Below are 15,323 nucleotides of genomic sequence, written 5' to 3'. Positions count from 1 at the left end.
GTATTTTTATGAAAACGGCATCCCTGTTGATCTAAGGTTCTGGTTATGTGAATGCTTTGGCATTAATTACAGCACTTTCAAGATTATATGTTATGCAAACAATGTACCGTCGTTCCTCACTTGTGGTGGTGTTTCCAGGCATTTTCCCTCATGGTACTGCTGATGTTGTGGCAATTTAAATTTCCCAGCACTTGCATTGCTGAGAAAATGAGACGCACTCCTCCAGCTAGTGCTATAATTATGGGTGCCAGCGCTAATGCCAAGCAGTTGTGTAACTGATATCAATGATTAAAAACAGCAAAACACACACACACACACAATTTTTTGACCCTTTGTAAATTATTTTTAGTTCTCTGCTGGACAAGCCCTTATTGGTTTGTGGTTCCAACACATACATCATTACATACATCATTTCTGTGCGTTGTCGTATGTGGCTCCCTTAATGTCCAGCAGCCTTATTTCACCCTGGGGAGTTTAGGGAGCAAGTGCATTGAGCTAATGCCTCCCTGTCTCCTGGGCCAGAACACAGAATTCTAAACGGCTTGTTTTGTTACAAAGGAGGAAGCAACACAGTGAAGCTTGCAAGGAGGATATTTTTCTCTTTATCCTCCCCACCTCACCCCAATCTTGCCATAGAATTGTATTGTGGAAGACTTGTTGGAAGGTTGAGCTATTGGCAAAACTTGAACGTAGTGAAGGGCAGTGAAGGAAAAGTCCACTGGGCAGGGAACACCATCTGTGCTGAAGTCAGCAACCAGCCAGTGAACATAGAGGGAAGATTCCCAAGACAAGCATCTTGGCTCTATCTCCCTTAATTTTCATGTGCTTGTGTATACAAACTACTGAATATGTACTGTTCTGATTGGAAAAAGAGTATCATTATCTTCTAGTTTAAAGTGCTCTTTAAATGCAGTAGCAGGAAAGATGAAAATCAAGTCTCAATGTTCAGGCATTTCCTGTTACTGAGAAAGCACGCTCCACTTTAATTTTCCTATGCCAGGTCATGTGTCAAGTATGCTGACTGAACCAGGTCAAATGTTGTTGTTTTTCTGGTGTACTTCTAGCAATAGCATACAACATGCACCTACCTTCAACCCCAAGTTTAATTCTTTCAGAGAACGTCTAATTTCACTGGTAAGGATGTTCATTCGTTCACATTCCTGGAAGGCAACTACTACATATGGGGTCTTCTCAGCTGCCTTTGCCATGATCTCCACCATATTGAAGGGCTCTGGAAGCCGATCCATGATCTCATCTAGCACAGTTTTTACCTGTTACACATAAGGCCAAATAAATGTTTTGTTATATGCAGCATCATTTCAAATGCTCCAAAGGGTAAGCAAAGTACTAGACTAAAATACCTGCCCCAGCAAGGTGGGCAGACCAGAGCATTTCCCACATTTCCTGGGGCCTGAAGAAATATCAATGCAACTGAAAAAGGACTGACAGTAGAAGGGGCAGAACAGGTAGCAGCAACCCTAAAACCTGTTGCTGATTAGAAACTAGGGTTGGGCGATAATTAGGTTTTCAACATTGCGATATATCACCAGCCAAACATCACGGTTTGGCGATATACCATGATGCTGAAAGGAGCTACATTGGCCCCAGCCTGCAAGGTCCCAGGTGAAACTCAGCTCTCACAACTTGGGAGCTGAGGTGCTTTCACCCCAGCGCCTTGCAGGTCAGGGCCAATGCAGCTGGCTCCAGTCCACTGCTCGGCTGGGGTGCGCAAAGGCTTCCACCCTCCACTCCCCAAGACAGAGGGAGCCTTGCAACGAAGCCCAACAGGCTCGGTTTGCAAAGTTCCCTTTGCCAGCAAGGGGTGGGGGGCATGCAAGCAGCCTAGGAGAAAGAGGCTGCTTGCTCTCCACCCCACCCCACCCTTGCTGGCAAAGACGGAGGGAGCCCTGCAACAGAGCCTGCCAGGCTCCTTCATCTTTGCAGGCAAGGGTTGGGGTGTGCGCACAAACAGCTTCCTTTTCCTAGGAGAAAGAGACCGCTTGCTCGAAGACAGAGGAAGCGCTGCAATGGAACCTGACGGGCTCCCTTCGCCTTTGCTGGCATGGCCCTTTCAGCCAAGGAGCGCCAAGGCTCTGCCCCCCCCCCCCGGCTGAGCAGGACCCCCATCCATCCGGCACATGCACATGCCAGAGGGACAGGATCTTATTTGCACACCCCAGTCAGGGAGTGCAAAGCCTCCCACTCCCCATGGAGGCAGCTCAAATCCTCCTCTGGCTTGCATGCTAGCAGGAGAAGGATCAGGGCTGCTCAGCTGGAGAGCGGGAGCAGTTCAATGGAGCTCCCACCCCGCCGCTGGCTCGTACCAACTGGTGGCGGGTTGGGGGCTTTGTAAAACTGCTTGGCTGAGGTGAGGGCAGCTGCGCGCTCCTCAGCCAAGCAGCTTAAAGGAGGGAGGGACAAGCTGTATAGGTGCCTGGCCAATGCAGCTTGATTCTCTCTCTGCGCTGGCATGAGGGGTAGGCTGTGATGGCGGTTGCTGAAACTGCCACGGCTCTGAGTCCCTCTGCCTCCAGCTGCAGCTTGTTTCTCCCTCGCTGCACTGGTAGCAGAGGGACTCATGAGAGGCAGCAGTTTCACTAGCAATAAACCGCCGAGTGAAAGCGCCATAACTGTCTGCCCCTCAATGAATCGCCCAAACCTATTAGAAACATTCAAATAGGAGCCCCAAACCATTATCAGGACCCTGAGAGCCATGGTCAAAGCAAACTGGAAGGTTTTCCTACCTTTTCCTCTCGGGACACACCAGTTCCGCCTCCGGCATCTGACTCTTTGGGTTGCATTTCCAGCACGGTGCGGAAAAGTTTCTCAGAGGTGACCGTGAGGAACCCAATCTCTGCATTAGGATGAAGCCCATACAGATAAGGGCTCTCAGGTGGAAGATTTTCATCAATATATTCATGATATCCCTGCAAAATGTAATATGCAGAAACTTGGATGCTATAAGATGTTAGTGACTGCTTAACGCCTACGCCAGCCTTATGTTCAAATTAAGCTTCCAGTGAACTATATGCTCATAACAAGCACTGTCTTGCCGGATGATCTGGCTGTTTCCCCTGGGACTTTTATCCAACTTGTCCACAAGTATAATGCTGTTTCTTGTGGTCCTCTGAAATATTTTGCCAAGTTCCCTGTGCTGAGGTGTAAAACTATTTCTGTAGTTGCTGTCCTTTCTCTCTAGACCTTGCTATTGTTTCTTTTGTGGCAAATAGCATTTGCACCTATGGCTACCATTTACTTCCCCAGATGAAGGATTGTCAGAACTGTGTGTTGTTGGAGCAACTCCCCACCCCTCCCTCTCTCACCTTATAATCGGAGTTAGGTGGTATAAGGAAACCTGGTGCTAGCAGCATTTCTCCCTCCAGCATCTCCATACGGATGTATTCACCCAGGTAAGTCCGGCATAATCTGCGGTCCCAGTCATCGGTGATGTGTCCCCCATACATGATCTCCCCAAAGAGATACCGCAGGTCGTCCCAGGGAACCTAGGAAAAGATCCCATGGAGGGGGAAAAAGCAAAATTTGGGGGAACACCACCAACATTCTACTCACGTATATAAAGGTATTTGGGCTTTTTGCCGCAACCAAAGTTCTTTTCAGAAAACATGCTTTCATCACTAGTCTATTAAGGGGCGCATTTGGTCCCATAAGTACAGTGAAAAATCTTGGGGAATGAGACAAAATGATTTAAAGCACAGACAAGTGCTGGTTAGCCAGCAGGGGACAATCCTGGGGGAATGCTGAATTGCTTTTCCCATCATGGCCTGTGAAGGCAGAAGAATACTTTGGAACTGAGGAGGTCCTATTTGATCTTCGCATTCTGCAATAGAGTTTGAGTGGGCTAATAAAATGGTCTTCATTCTATTCACGTAGCATGTGTTACATGCTAGGTGTTATTGTAACAGGTAGAGTTTGTGAGTTTCCAGATGTAGGAGCTCCATTCAGAACAGTCTGTAGCTCCTCAAATTATTGCTGTCCCAAGTTGAAAAGTGCATTCTGACCTGGAAGCAGAACTCACGGTGACAAAGTCTCCAGGTGCACAGATGCCAAAAAATGAGAATACCCTGCCCACAAAACACAAGCTTTTCGGTTCAATGCTTCTCTGCACCAAGATCCTGCAGTACACCTTTTTCCTAGTTAAATAATAGTAAATTCAAATAGCAATTCTCCATTTCCCAAAGCAGGCAGTGCTTTGATCAGACCCTTGAAAACAAGGGACCACTGACTACTACTTAAACAGTTTCTCTTCTATGCAACTCACAAGTTACCAAATCTTTACCTTCACATTGGCTTCCAGATAGTTATACAGTACATTGATGGAAATAGTGAGATCTCCATTGTTAAATGGGTAAGACCTATTCCATCCTTGAGCTCCAAATTTCCGCCGTTCTGCCACCACTGCATGGAAATAGCAGAGGGCAAAAAGAATGCACTTGAATTCAATTTCTTTGGTGCACATTTCTAGGGTATCCTAAAGGAGAAAAAGGAAAAAAAAAGGGCTGTACTTTTGCACAAAGTATTTCCGGCTGTTGGAAGTCAAAGAACAGAAATGAGAAGCCATCCCAAAGTGGGAGGAAGAGGTCCTTTTCTTATCGAAAGCACTGTTTGCATTGCCCGAAAGACAGGAAAAACCAACTTCAGTGCTAATCTTGGATTGTGGCTGAATACAGAGTCCAAACAAATGGAACAGCAGGTCCTGCTTACCTGAGTAAAAAGATCCAGGGCTTTGTGTAAGTTGGCATGCATGCCTGTTGGAGGCTCATTGGTGATTTTAATGGCATTTTCCAGGAGTCCCTGAGGGATAATATGGGAATCTGGAGAGGGAGCAGGCTCAGCGCTCATGTACACTCTGTAATCGTCATGGGCCCCTATGCTATATCGCTCAACCTTTTTATCCAGTGTTCCCAGCCACTTGGCTACCAGATGGATGTTCTGTAGGGTATATAAGGGACATGTTAGTTGCTGCCAATGAGGATGGACTACATTCTCCCTCCAGGGCCGCCTTTAGTGGCAACCAGAAGTCCTGTAATGTGAATGGAATGCTATTCTAAACTGTCTCCACCCTCCCCATCCCAAGGAACTGACATCACCTGGCCATAGTACATTAATATAAATGGTTCCATCCTAGAACTTCAGGAAGACAAAATGCTGAGCATCCTGCCCTCATTCATGTCATGTTCTAGAATGGATATACATTCTCTGCTGTTTCATCGACTTTTTAGGCATAAAGACGCCTGCACTCATTTTATAGAATCACAGAATTGCAGAGTTGGAATCGGGAATCTCAATTAAAGCATCCATGATAGATGGTGCCAACCTCTGCTTAAAAACCTCCAAGGAAGGCGAGTCCATGGCCTCCTGAGGGAGTCTGTGCCATGTACATGTCCCCTAGTATGAGTACTCCTTCCTTACACATGCAACAGCACTCTCAAGTTGGAGGGACAAATTGTCTGGGCATCAGCAAAATTCTTGACCTCACTCTACTCAATTTCCCCTCAAGGCCTGGATCTTTTTTAGCATAAGCAATAGACATATGGTCCTTAGCATCTAAGGCAATAATATCAACTGGGCACCAGTTTGGGGGTGGAATGGAATGGGAGAGGGAGGCTCCACTGCAGCCTTCACACTGAGAATGCCCCTACCTTCACAATTACTTCAGTGGAGGAAAGAGAGAGGGTCTGCTTGCAAGGTACAGACTTCTCTGAAGCTGTGTTTCCGCACAAAGGCTGCAACAGGATCATCTGCCCACAGCTGCCTGCAATTTCTTCATGCCGGCACCTAGATACCTTTGGGCAGTGCCAGCATTGTTCCAACAGCCCAGTATATGTCTAATCCTATCAATGGACATCCGGCATATGCCAGGGAATTTTTTTTTTACACTGGATTATTTATGGACTGGATTACAGAGAGTTTGCAGTTCCAGAAATGATTATTAAAAGCTATTTTCATTTGCTGTCAGATAATTTACTTAAATCATGAGTGCTAGGGAGGCATGGAAGAAGTGAAGTACACTAGACAAAGCTGTCTAGTGTAAGAAGTACACTAAAAGTACAGTGTAAGAAGTAACTGGCAGGAAACCTTGTTGGAATTGAAATACCTGAAGAATGACCCAGTGTCCTTCTACTGCAGCCACATCCAGAGCATGTTCTGCCACAACTTCCTGTCCTTGTCCTAGAGACACATTGTGGATTTTCCCATTGTCTATGGTGAAGCCAAGCTTTTGACCTAAGAGAGTTATTAAAATTGAGTGGAATTTCTTAAATGTCTGTTGTTCTTTTAAAGCTTTTGCTGTGTGCGCTGTTATAGGGCACACTTACTGGAAAGGCTCTCCCAACTCACCTAAGGCTTCAACATCCTTCAGGGGATCAACCCCAGGGGAGAGAATGAAGAATATGGGTGTTGACTGGCTGCTCTCTTCATAGGATTTGGAAAATTCAACACTTCGGCCTTCAACAAATTTACTCCCCATTTTCTCCTCCACGAAGTTCCTGAGGGAAATAAAGAAACATACAGGGGATTGAATTGGCTCTGGTGAACATTTTGGGTCTTAAACCTATGGATTGTGTGATTAGTTTCTTTTTAAAAAATTATGGGGGGGGGGGAGATACAAACTGAACATTCCCCATTCCCAACCCTGCAGCATAGTTCACATGTAAAGAACAAGAATGAAGTTTGTACAAGGACTGAAGTGGAGCAAGAAAATGAAAGGTGCGAATAACAATATGAAGGGAAATGTTACTAGAACCATGTATCATGAAATGTGGCACAGCTTCTCCTGTCGGCTTTGTCCATGTGCTGAACAGCCATGCCGCAAAAGCGGGTTTTTTTGCCCTCTAGCCATACAAAGTTTTTGTGTGAGTTTTTCAGAAAGTGCTATGTCCCAAATGGCCGTTCCCAAGCTGTAGGAAGAGTGCAGCACATACTTGACTGCGTAGGTCATGCGGTCTGGCCTCATACATCGCATCATGCACAGCTTTTGCAGGGCTGTCTTGTTCTTCCACTCCTTTGGAAATACTTCCTTCTCAGGGGTCTCAGATTCCACAAACTTTTTCCACCGCTTAGCAGAACCTTCAATGTCACTGTCCAAGTTTTTGAACTCGTCCATATCAGACAGCACCTGAGAGCACAGTTAACAGAGAACATGGGGCTGACAAGCCCTTGCTTTCTTTCCTCCTAGTTACACCAGTGGCTTTAATAAATGCACCTGAGAGCAATAACTCATGTTAAGTCGCACAATCCCTTTCTGACACCACACACGTCAAACAGTAGTACCTTGGTTATTGAATGGCTTAGCTGTCAAACAATTCAGCTCCCAAATGCTGAAAACTCAGAAGTGCTCCGGTTTGTGAACGTTTTTTGGAAGCCGAACATCCGATGTGGCTTCTGCTTGAGTGCAAGAAGCTCCTGCAGCCAATCGGAAGCTGCGTCTTGGTTTTCAAACGGTTTCGGGAGTTAAATGGACTTCCGGAACGGGTTAAGTTTGAGAACCAAGGTACCACTGTACTCTGCTCACAACCGCCTCAACTGTTAACAGATTCCCTTCTTCTGCCAGTTCAAGTGAAAACAGGAGGCCTATGGCAAGGGGAGGGCCACATTGGATACTACAGATATAGCGCCCAAGGCACCAGGCTGTCATGCTTGCAGCAGAGCAGAGATGGAGAACCAGAGGCCCTCCGGTAGTTGGGCTCCCACCCCAGCCAGCATGGCCAATGGAAGCTGCAGTCCAAGAACATTCAGAGGGCCTCAGGTTCCCCACAGTAGAGAAACGAGGAGAAAGAGGTCCAGGTATCCTAACTTGACTTTAGCTAAAATGTCACAAGACACAACAGGCTCTAAAGAGTACTGCTTCACAACCCATGTTGTAATCCCTGCGATACCACAGCCAACATTGGCCATTCCAAAGGAACAGTTTTTTGGATGCCAAGCAACTGCAGGAAGGGCTCAACAGCCATTTCCAGGTCATCTTAGACCTGGATGAAAAGGTGGCCTCATTTCTCATCTTGCTTTCCTGCAGGAAATGAAATGCAACTTGTTTGTAGAGCGTGATTGCTCTTTTCATGTACACGCAACAAGAGGCTGTGGCTACAGGCAGGCTGAGGGAAGGGAAAGGCCCCACTCCACCGCCAGGCTCTCCCAAGCTATGGGCGTTCACTGCTGAGCAGAGGTTTCAAACTGCTAGCACAGTTCTTTAGATGGCTCACACGAAAAGGTGTGACGGTAGCTAAACGTCTACGACTCAGTCCCCATCAATCGTGAACCATGCCACTGGATACCAGTGTTTTCTAATGGGTCTCTCTCAGCTCCAAAAAAGGACTTCATTCTAGAAATAGTTATTTTCAAACAAACCTTAATTCCACCCCATCCTTGGCCTAACAGGAACTCTACTGGAGATGCCAGCCCAGCTTTAAAGGGAAAGCGCAGAAGAAAGTCAAGTTCCACTGGATTCACTTCTTTCTTCACCAACAAGACCTAGAGAAAGCATGGAATTAGAAGCATGAGGACTATTTACTCCAGAAACAATTCCTGGAACAGCTGCTGGTCTTGTTTATCCTTCTGAGTTTACTGACAGCAGGAGCAGGAGCCAAAGACAAGGATAGAAGAGACCACACCCAACGCGAATCTGGCTTTGCAGTCTTGTGAGGTCAGATGAACACTCTGGTTAGGGACAACCCGGTCTGATGACTACTGTATACTAAGCAGCAGCGGCAGCTGCAAGCCTAAACAAGACAGCAGCATCACTTCAGCCTTCAGTATGGGAGGGGACCCTGCTGATGCTAACCATCCCTATTTTGAAACTTACCTGATAGGATTCTACAGCCTAATCTTTCTCCTTGACTGCTGTTGCTGTTACTTCCAATGTACCGTATTTTTCGCTCTATAACACGCACCCGACCATAACATGCACGTAGTTTTTAGAGGAGGAAAATCCGTAGGCATGCCACCCGTAGGCATTCCCTCCATAACACGCACAGACATTTCCCCTTACTTTTTAGGAGGAAAAAAGTGAGTGTTATGGTGCAAAAAATACGGTAGTTTGCATAGGGAGTTAGGGGAGTAGCAGTACCTCTGGAGGGGGAAACGGCGTGTTCCTTCTGGGGTAATTTGTCCACTTGTGGTTCCCACTGCACTCAACTCTCACCCAAAAGCTGTCAACCTGTGACAGTGGCCAAACCTGGGAACGGCTTTGACTGGCTGGCTAAACCAGGTGAGGGGAGCCAATGTGTCTCAAACCCTTGGTGAGTTAGGGACTTCCTTTCATGTGAAGATGGTCTCCGGTGGATTGTATGGAGAAGACCAAGGGTCAAGAAGGTGGTTTCTGCACATACCGTAGAGGGAAGTGAGGGGCAGATGGGGCTCATCAACCTGGGAAGGTAGCTCGTCTAGGAGAAGAGAAACTCTGATCCTAGACCTCCACTGCCTTGCAAGATATTTACAGGAGAAGGCGGCTAAAGAGTAAATGGTAAACAAATCTGGAGTGGAGTCCCTAAGACAATTGGAAGGCGGCTTGTATCACCTCCTTCTGGCAACTCTTGTAGCCAAGCTGGTGCTAAGCACATTGCTCTGCTTTCCTTTGGACCACAATAGTGAGGATGAGGGGTGGGGAATGTTTTTTTTTTTTTTTGCCCGGGCAGCACAGGAGCTCCATTCACACAGCCCAGGGTTGTGACCTGAGGAGGTGCTTGCTAATGCAGTGGTATGACTTCACCCCCAGAGAAGCACTCCATTGTCTCTCGAGACAGATGCCAACAACAAAGTTTGACCTCCTCTGGAACTCCTCTTCTTCATTTTCTAAAGAGCTACCTCCTTCTAGTCCTTCTTAGAAGTTTCTCCACAACTTGCTTTACAACATCCCTTTCTGATCCATCTCTCTTTGGGTCTAATAATCCACTGTCCACACAGCTACACCCTGATTACCAGGCAAGAGGGAAATGTTGACTGACTCCATGGAAACAAAAAAAACCCCAGTTACTTCTTTTGTCAGTGCCAGCAGGAAATCACCTTACCTGAAAGGCAACTTGGGCTAGAAAAATAAGCTTGTCTCTCTCAAAAAGTCCCCGAGCAGTGTACATGTAGACGGAGTAGGTGATTTCGTCAGTTAGGTTGATCACTCTGTGTTTCACATCTTCTGCTGGAGGAGTCCGTTGAATGGCTTTCTCAAAGACCACATTGAATGCCTGATCAGAAAAGAAGTCAAAGCACAGTTGAAAACAGTTTAATGTGGTTGGACTTCTTGGCCTTTTATTAAAAGGCAGACACGGGGAAGGTGCCTTCATCCAAAACACAAGAACATACAGTGTTTGGGCTGCAGCCTCGCATAAACTCTATGGTTCAAGTCCCTTTGGCAAGATCCTTTGATATGACCTCGGGGCAAGGTATTTATGCCCGAGCCTAAGTTATAACGAACAGACAGCCACCCCTGCAATAGAGGTAGACTGTAAGAAGAAGAGGAGTTTGGATTTGATATCCCGCTTTATCACTACCCGAAGGAGTCTCAAAGCAGCTCACATTCTCCTTTCCCTTCCTCCCCCACAACAAACACTCTGTGAGGTGAGTGGGACTGAGAGACTTCAGAGCAGTGTGACTAGCCCAAGGTCACCCAGCAGCTGCATGTGGAGGAGTGGAGACACGAACCCGGTTCACCAGATTACAAGTCTACCGCTCTTAACCACTACACCACACTGGCTCTCAAGATTAACTGCACAAAAGGATGTGAATAACTTGGTGTCAGTGATAGCAGGGAAGAGGCTATTCTCCACAAATGTAATTAGTGGCCTGTCCAACTAGTCTCCTTCCTTAGTTAATTACCTTTAACGAGAACTGATAGATGGGGTTGATTTTGTTGAGGTCATTCAGTATAAAGTACAACAAGGAAGCCCTTTCTGCAGCTGGCCTGTAGTTCTCTCTAGCTTCATTTATTTGCAGCTCAGTAATTTTAGCCTCTTTCACCTAAAAAACAACAACAAGCAATCTTCAATACAGCAGTTATCAGTTCTCTAGAAAACCACAGTGTAGCTCCATAGCCCCTTACTCTTGTTGCTTTGTTGACAGATCACATAGGTTATTGGAGATGCCCCCCCCCGAATAGCGCAGTGACTGTTCAGAGCAGCCCACTTTCCAGGGCTTTTATTAATGAGTGAGCCCCAGGGTTTTTAAGGCTAAACCGGCCCCATCTCCCTCCTCTTTTTCTACTTTACTTATAGGACAGCTGAGTACACTGTAAATTGCAGTGCCAGTGAGATCCTGACTACCTGCCAACTTAATGGGCCCAGAAGCATTCTACATTCTTTGTCCTCGAAGAGCCCTAGCCATGGCCCTGTGACTCACCTTTTCCTCTATCTCATTTGCTGTGCGCTTGGTGGTCTCCAGATTTTCCACCAAGGCTGTGTCGCCAAGGAAGTTTCCTGAAGCAGCAGAGAGTCGAGCCAGTAAGGAATCCTCCAGCTCCTTCAGGATGATCTTAAACTCATTCTGTTGTTTTGTGAGAGTAGCCTATACCAGCAATGAGGGGGGGAAATACATGTTAGAATTTGGTAGGGGTGTGTGTGTGTGTGTGTGTGTGTGTGAGAGAGAGAGAGAGAGAGAGAGAGAGAGAGAGAGAGAGAGACTGACTTCCTTTGAAGGTGGACAGCCTTCAGACAGGCTGCAATTCAACAGATAGCAGAGTTGGATGAAATGGGAGCCCTTTGGACTCACCAGCCGTACTGCGCCTCGAAATTATCGCAGAGAATGTAATTTTTCAAGAGGTGAAAATGCAAAGAAGCTCCTGGAACGGAAGCTCTTCGTTCTAAGCTCATTCAAGGCAGTCATGCAAATGAGGGACCACCGGCATTCACATAACACATAAAGCAGCTTGTTCTTTTCCGATCGTGGTCTTTTTGTGACTACAAGAGTTTTGTAAAGGGTCATCACAATGCAACAGTGACTAACAGCTCAGGCGGACACGGAAGATGCATGGCAGATGCAAGGAAGGGCACAAGGGCCAGCTCTTAGATGAAGTTCATTTACGTCCAATAAGAGAAAATGCACCAACCTTCCCCCTCCCCCAAATACAAACAAAAAAGGGGGAAAAGATACGGATTTGCATATAATTTGCATATACCATACTTATTTACATGTATAAGTGCAAACTTGAAATAACTACTGTATTTAACTAAATTATTATGAGGGTCAGCCCTACCAATTAGGCAGAGGGAGGCAATGCTCTCAGGCAGCAGAAGCTGGGGAACAGCTGTGGCAGCCCCTGCCCACCCCTCCAGAGCCCCCTGGGGGCCATTTGTTCCTCTTGGAGATCAGAGCTATATGTGTCTATTCAGTTTCTGTACATGGGATGGAGGGTGTGTGTGTGTGTGTGATCTTGCCCTGTGCCTCAGGCAGCAAAGTGCCTTGGGTCCCCCTGAGTACAGTATGTGAGTATGTGTAACTATAGTGGAGAAGCCTGAGACCAGCAATGCCTGCTCAGTTGGCTACTGATGAGCTACTTTCAAGGTCTCTGCTCTTCCTTCCCAGGGCTCATTATCATTTGAAGATAATCTGGACCAGACAACCCTTCAAACAGAAGACTCCTTCAAAGAAGAGGACTGCTTTCTGTAAAGCAGGACACACGGTTGCCATTACCAGTGTGTTAAAGAGCTCAGCTCCAAGGTTCTTACCTGTGCGGCAATGAAATGGCTACAGACATCCTAAATAGTCCCTCCCATTGCACAATGCCATTTAATATGAAGGTTGGGGTGGGGCTTCTGCTTGTGGCAACTATCACTAGTGGGTCCTTCTATCCTAAAGAGGTTCACCCAAATAACAGCCTAATATACTTCATTAAACAGTAAATGTAAAGTGAACCCCAAGGTGGGTAAATGAAAATCATAATTAAATAAACAGATATAAGTTTGCATTGTTAAACATACACATTCTAAAATATACAGAATGAATTCACTGGTTTGAAATATCTATTTAAACAGAGGAAATGATTTAAATACGCTAAATTAAATCTAAGCAATTCATTAATATACTAGTAAATATTTAATTAATTTACACATGGACCTGGTTCCCTTTCACATTTAAAACCTAATGCAGGGAAGGGAGTGCAGAGAATTTATATATATATATGTGGACATGTAAATGGAAAGTAGGAACAGAAACTTAAAACCATCCTCACCAGCTGGGAATTGGAATTGTGTTGGGTGCTATGCACAAATTAATGCCTTTCCCTTTTTAATATACTTGGAACCTTACTTTATTATTATTATTACCCCAAGGTGGGTTACAACAATTAAAACACAACATTAATATGTAGTAATCACCACTTTGGAGCAGATGAAAACCTGAATGGCAGGTTCAGAGACGCACCTTCTAAGACCATTTGGCTAGCTCTGAAGTTTCTGACCAAGTGTGGCTACCATAAATTCTTGTAAAATAAGCCATGTTGTTCATAAACAACTCACATCTAGCAATTACAATACCTTCAGTTCCTCTAGGTCAGGTCTCTCCTTAGCCACCACAGCAGCTAAAAGTTGGTCCTCCAGCCCATCTCTGGTGACCAGAAAGTTGATAAGTGTGCACTGGGCCTGCATCTCTGGCTTGTAGTGGGGGTTGAAGTACTTGGTGTGCAGAATGAGGCGGAAATTGGGGTGGTACTCCACCTCCTTGTCTCCTATTTTAATGTATCTGGGGATTAGAGTGTTAACACGTCATGAGAACAGGTAGGTAACAGGCAGATAAAGGTTCTTCAATGAGATGGTAGGCTACTTCTGGCAGTTGGAGGGGCAGAGCTGGGTGAGGACGTCACAGGAAGGGTCAAATCCTATTTTTGGATATGCTAAAAAGTTATTTAATGCATACAAAAAAGCAGTGCATTTTAGGCACATTGTTGTTGCTGCTTCATGCCTCATAGACAAGCCTGCTCAGATGATTAGAAAGTTAATGTAAATTTTAACCAATTTCAGTATTTTAACTTCTTGTATGTTTTAAACTATTGTAAGCGTTTCTTGATTTTTATTGTTTTATCTTTTTGTAAAATGCCTTGAGGGCTTTTTGTTTAACAATCAAGTGGTGTATAACTTGGATGTAATGAATTAAATAAAAAATAACTTAAGGAATACAGTGGTACCTCGGGTTACAGAAGCTTCAGGTTACAGATGCCGCTAACCCAGAAATAGTACCTTGGGTTAAGAACTTTACTTCAGGATGAGAACAGAAATCATGGCAGCAGTGGGAGAACCCATTAGCTAAAGTGGCACCTCAGGTTAAGAACAGTTTCAGGTTAAGAACGGACCTCCAGAACGAATTAAGTTCTTAACCTGAGGTACCACTGTAAATTATATGTGGTTCAAAACACAGGGGAGGGGGGCGGTATTTCTGTCCTTTGGCAGGGTGGGTGGCTAGGGGGGAGAAGCAAGAGTTCTGTGTATACATATGCACAAGTACGCAAACACCAGAATGGAAAATGTGAGACATATGCTTGCAATTTTGAACCAGCTTAAAAAGTAAGAGGCATGAAGACCGGCTCTCAGCTTATGAAACGATTGCTGCAGTCATAAACACACTCATTTGGATTTGGAAGGAAGCCCCACTGAAATCAGCATGGCTTCTTTCCAAGTAGATGTGGTATAGGGCTGAAGCAAAAACAGCACTACTCTGGGAACATTTATGCAACAGCACCCAATGAAAACAAGAAAACAAGAAGGGATATCATCAATGGAAATATGTAGGAAATTCTACATTCTTTCCCCAATGAACAGAGCAAAGTAGGAACGGGACAAACGGGTGGTGTCAAAGCCACCTGGTGACGGTAGAAAAACCCAGCCACTAAGCTGTTACTGGTTTGAATCTACTGTCAGGGAAATGTAGCACGTGCAATGTCATCTGCAAGGACGGTGCGATCCTCAGGAGAGTCTTTATTCCACAGGAGTCACTTGGTAAACTAGATTAGATGGGGTCTAGTCACACCAGCTTTACAACTAGGACTAAATCCACCCTAAAACATATTGTGAATTAGTTGTCTGCCACCACCTACTGGATAACTGAGCAATAGGGACTCTTACATTGAATATAGTTTGTTCCAGATCACAAGAGTGCTAGCTTCCAATCTCTAATCACATAGCTCCTCTAAGGATAATGACTGTGTTTCTTTTAACTTCTTTTAAGCACAATGACATTTACATGAGAATAGATGAGCCTATCAGGAGCACGCCCCTCCTGTTAGTGGAGCGCACATGATTTTCTTAACAAAGAGGTTAGATTTCTAATTTATCCACCACACATGAAAAACAACATTTCAGTCAAATGAAATAAAAAGTAAAATTTATCTA

The 15,323-nt window shown here is 45.3% G+C and overlaps 1 protein-coding gene across 3 annotated transcripts in view; it reads right to left on the bottom strand.

Annotated features, from left to right (window-relative positions):
* DNAH17 (dynein axonemal heavy chain 17) overlaps positions 1 to 15,323 on the bottom strand; it is a 96,468-nt gene that overhangs the window by 2,342 nt on the left and 78,803 nt on the right. For all 3 annotated transcript variants that reach the window (XM_083486967.1, XM_083486968.1, XM_083486969.1), the window contains 13 exons: positions 13,476 to 13,680; positions 11,344 to 11,508; positions 10,825 to 10,965; positions 10,023 to 10,193; positions 8,365 to 8,487; positions 6,942 to 7,135; positions 6,358 to 6,506; positions 6,116 to 6,243; positions 4,723 to 4,950; positions 4,298 to 4,489; positions 3,324 to 3,503; positions 2,745 to 2,927; positions 1,089 to 1,271 (listed from right to left, as the gene is read on the bottom strand). In XM_083486967.1, the coding sequence (XP_083343093.1) occupies positions 1,089 to 1,271; positions 2,745 to 2,927; positions 3,324 to 3,503; positions 4,298 to 4,489; positions 4,723 to 4,950; positions 6,116 to 6,243; positions 6,358 to 6,506; positions 6,942 to 7,135; positions 8,365 to 8,487; positions 10,023 to 10,193; positions 10,825 to 10,965; positions 11,344 to 11,508; positions 13,476 to 13,680 (2,242 nt within the window). The remainder of the gene's footprint in view (positions 1 to 1,088; positions 1,272 to 2,744; positions 2,928 to 3,323; positions 3,504 to 4,297; positions 4,490 to 4,722; positions 4,951 to 6,115; positions 6,244 to 6,357; positions 6,507 to 6,941; positions 7,136 to 8,364; positions 8,488 to 10,022; positions 10,194 to 10,824; positions 10,966 to 11,343; positions 11,509 to 13,475; positions 13,681 to 15,323) is intronic.

Source organism: Podarcis liolepis (assembly GCF_965112155.1).
Source record: "Podarcis liolepis genome assembly, chromosome: 2".
Taxonomy (NCBI): domain Eukaryota; kingdom Metazoa; phylum Chordata; class Lepidosauria; order Squamata; family Lacertidae; genus Podarcis; species Podarcis liolepis.
Note: the sequence above shows the minus strand (reverse complement) of the source record. Positions and strands in the feature narration are given on the sequence as shown.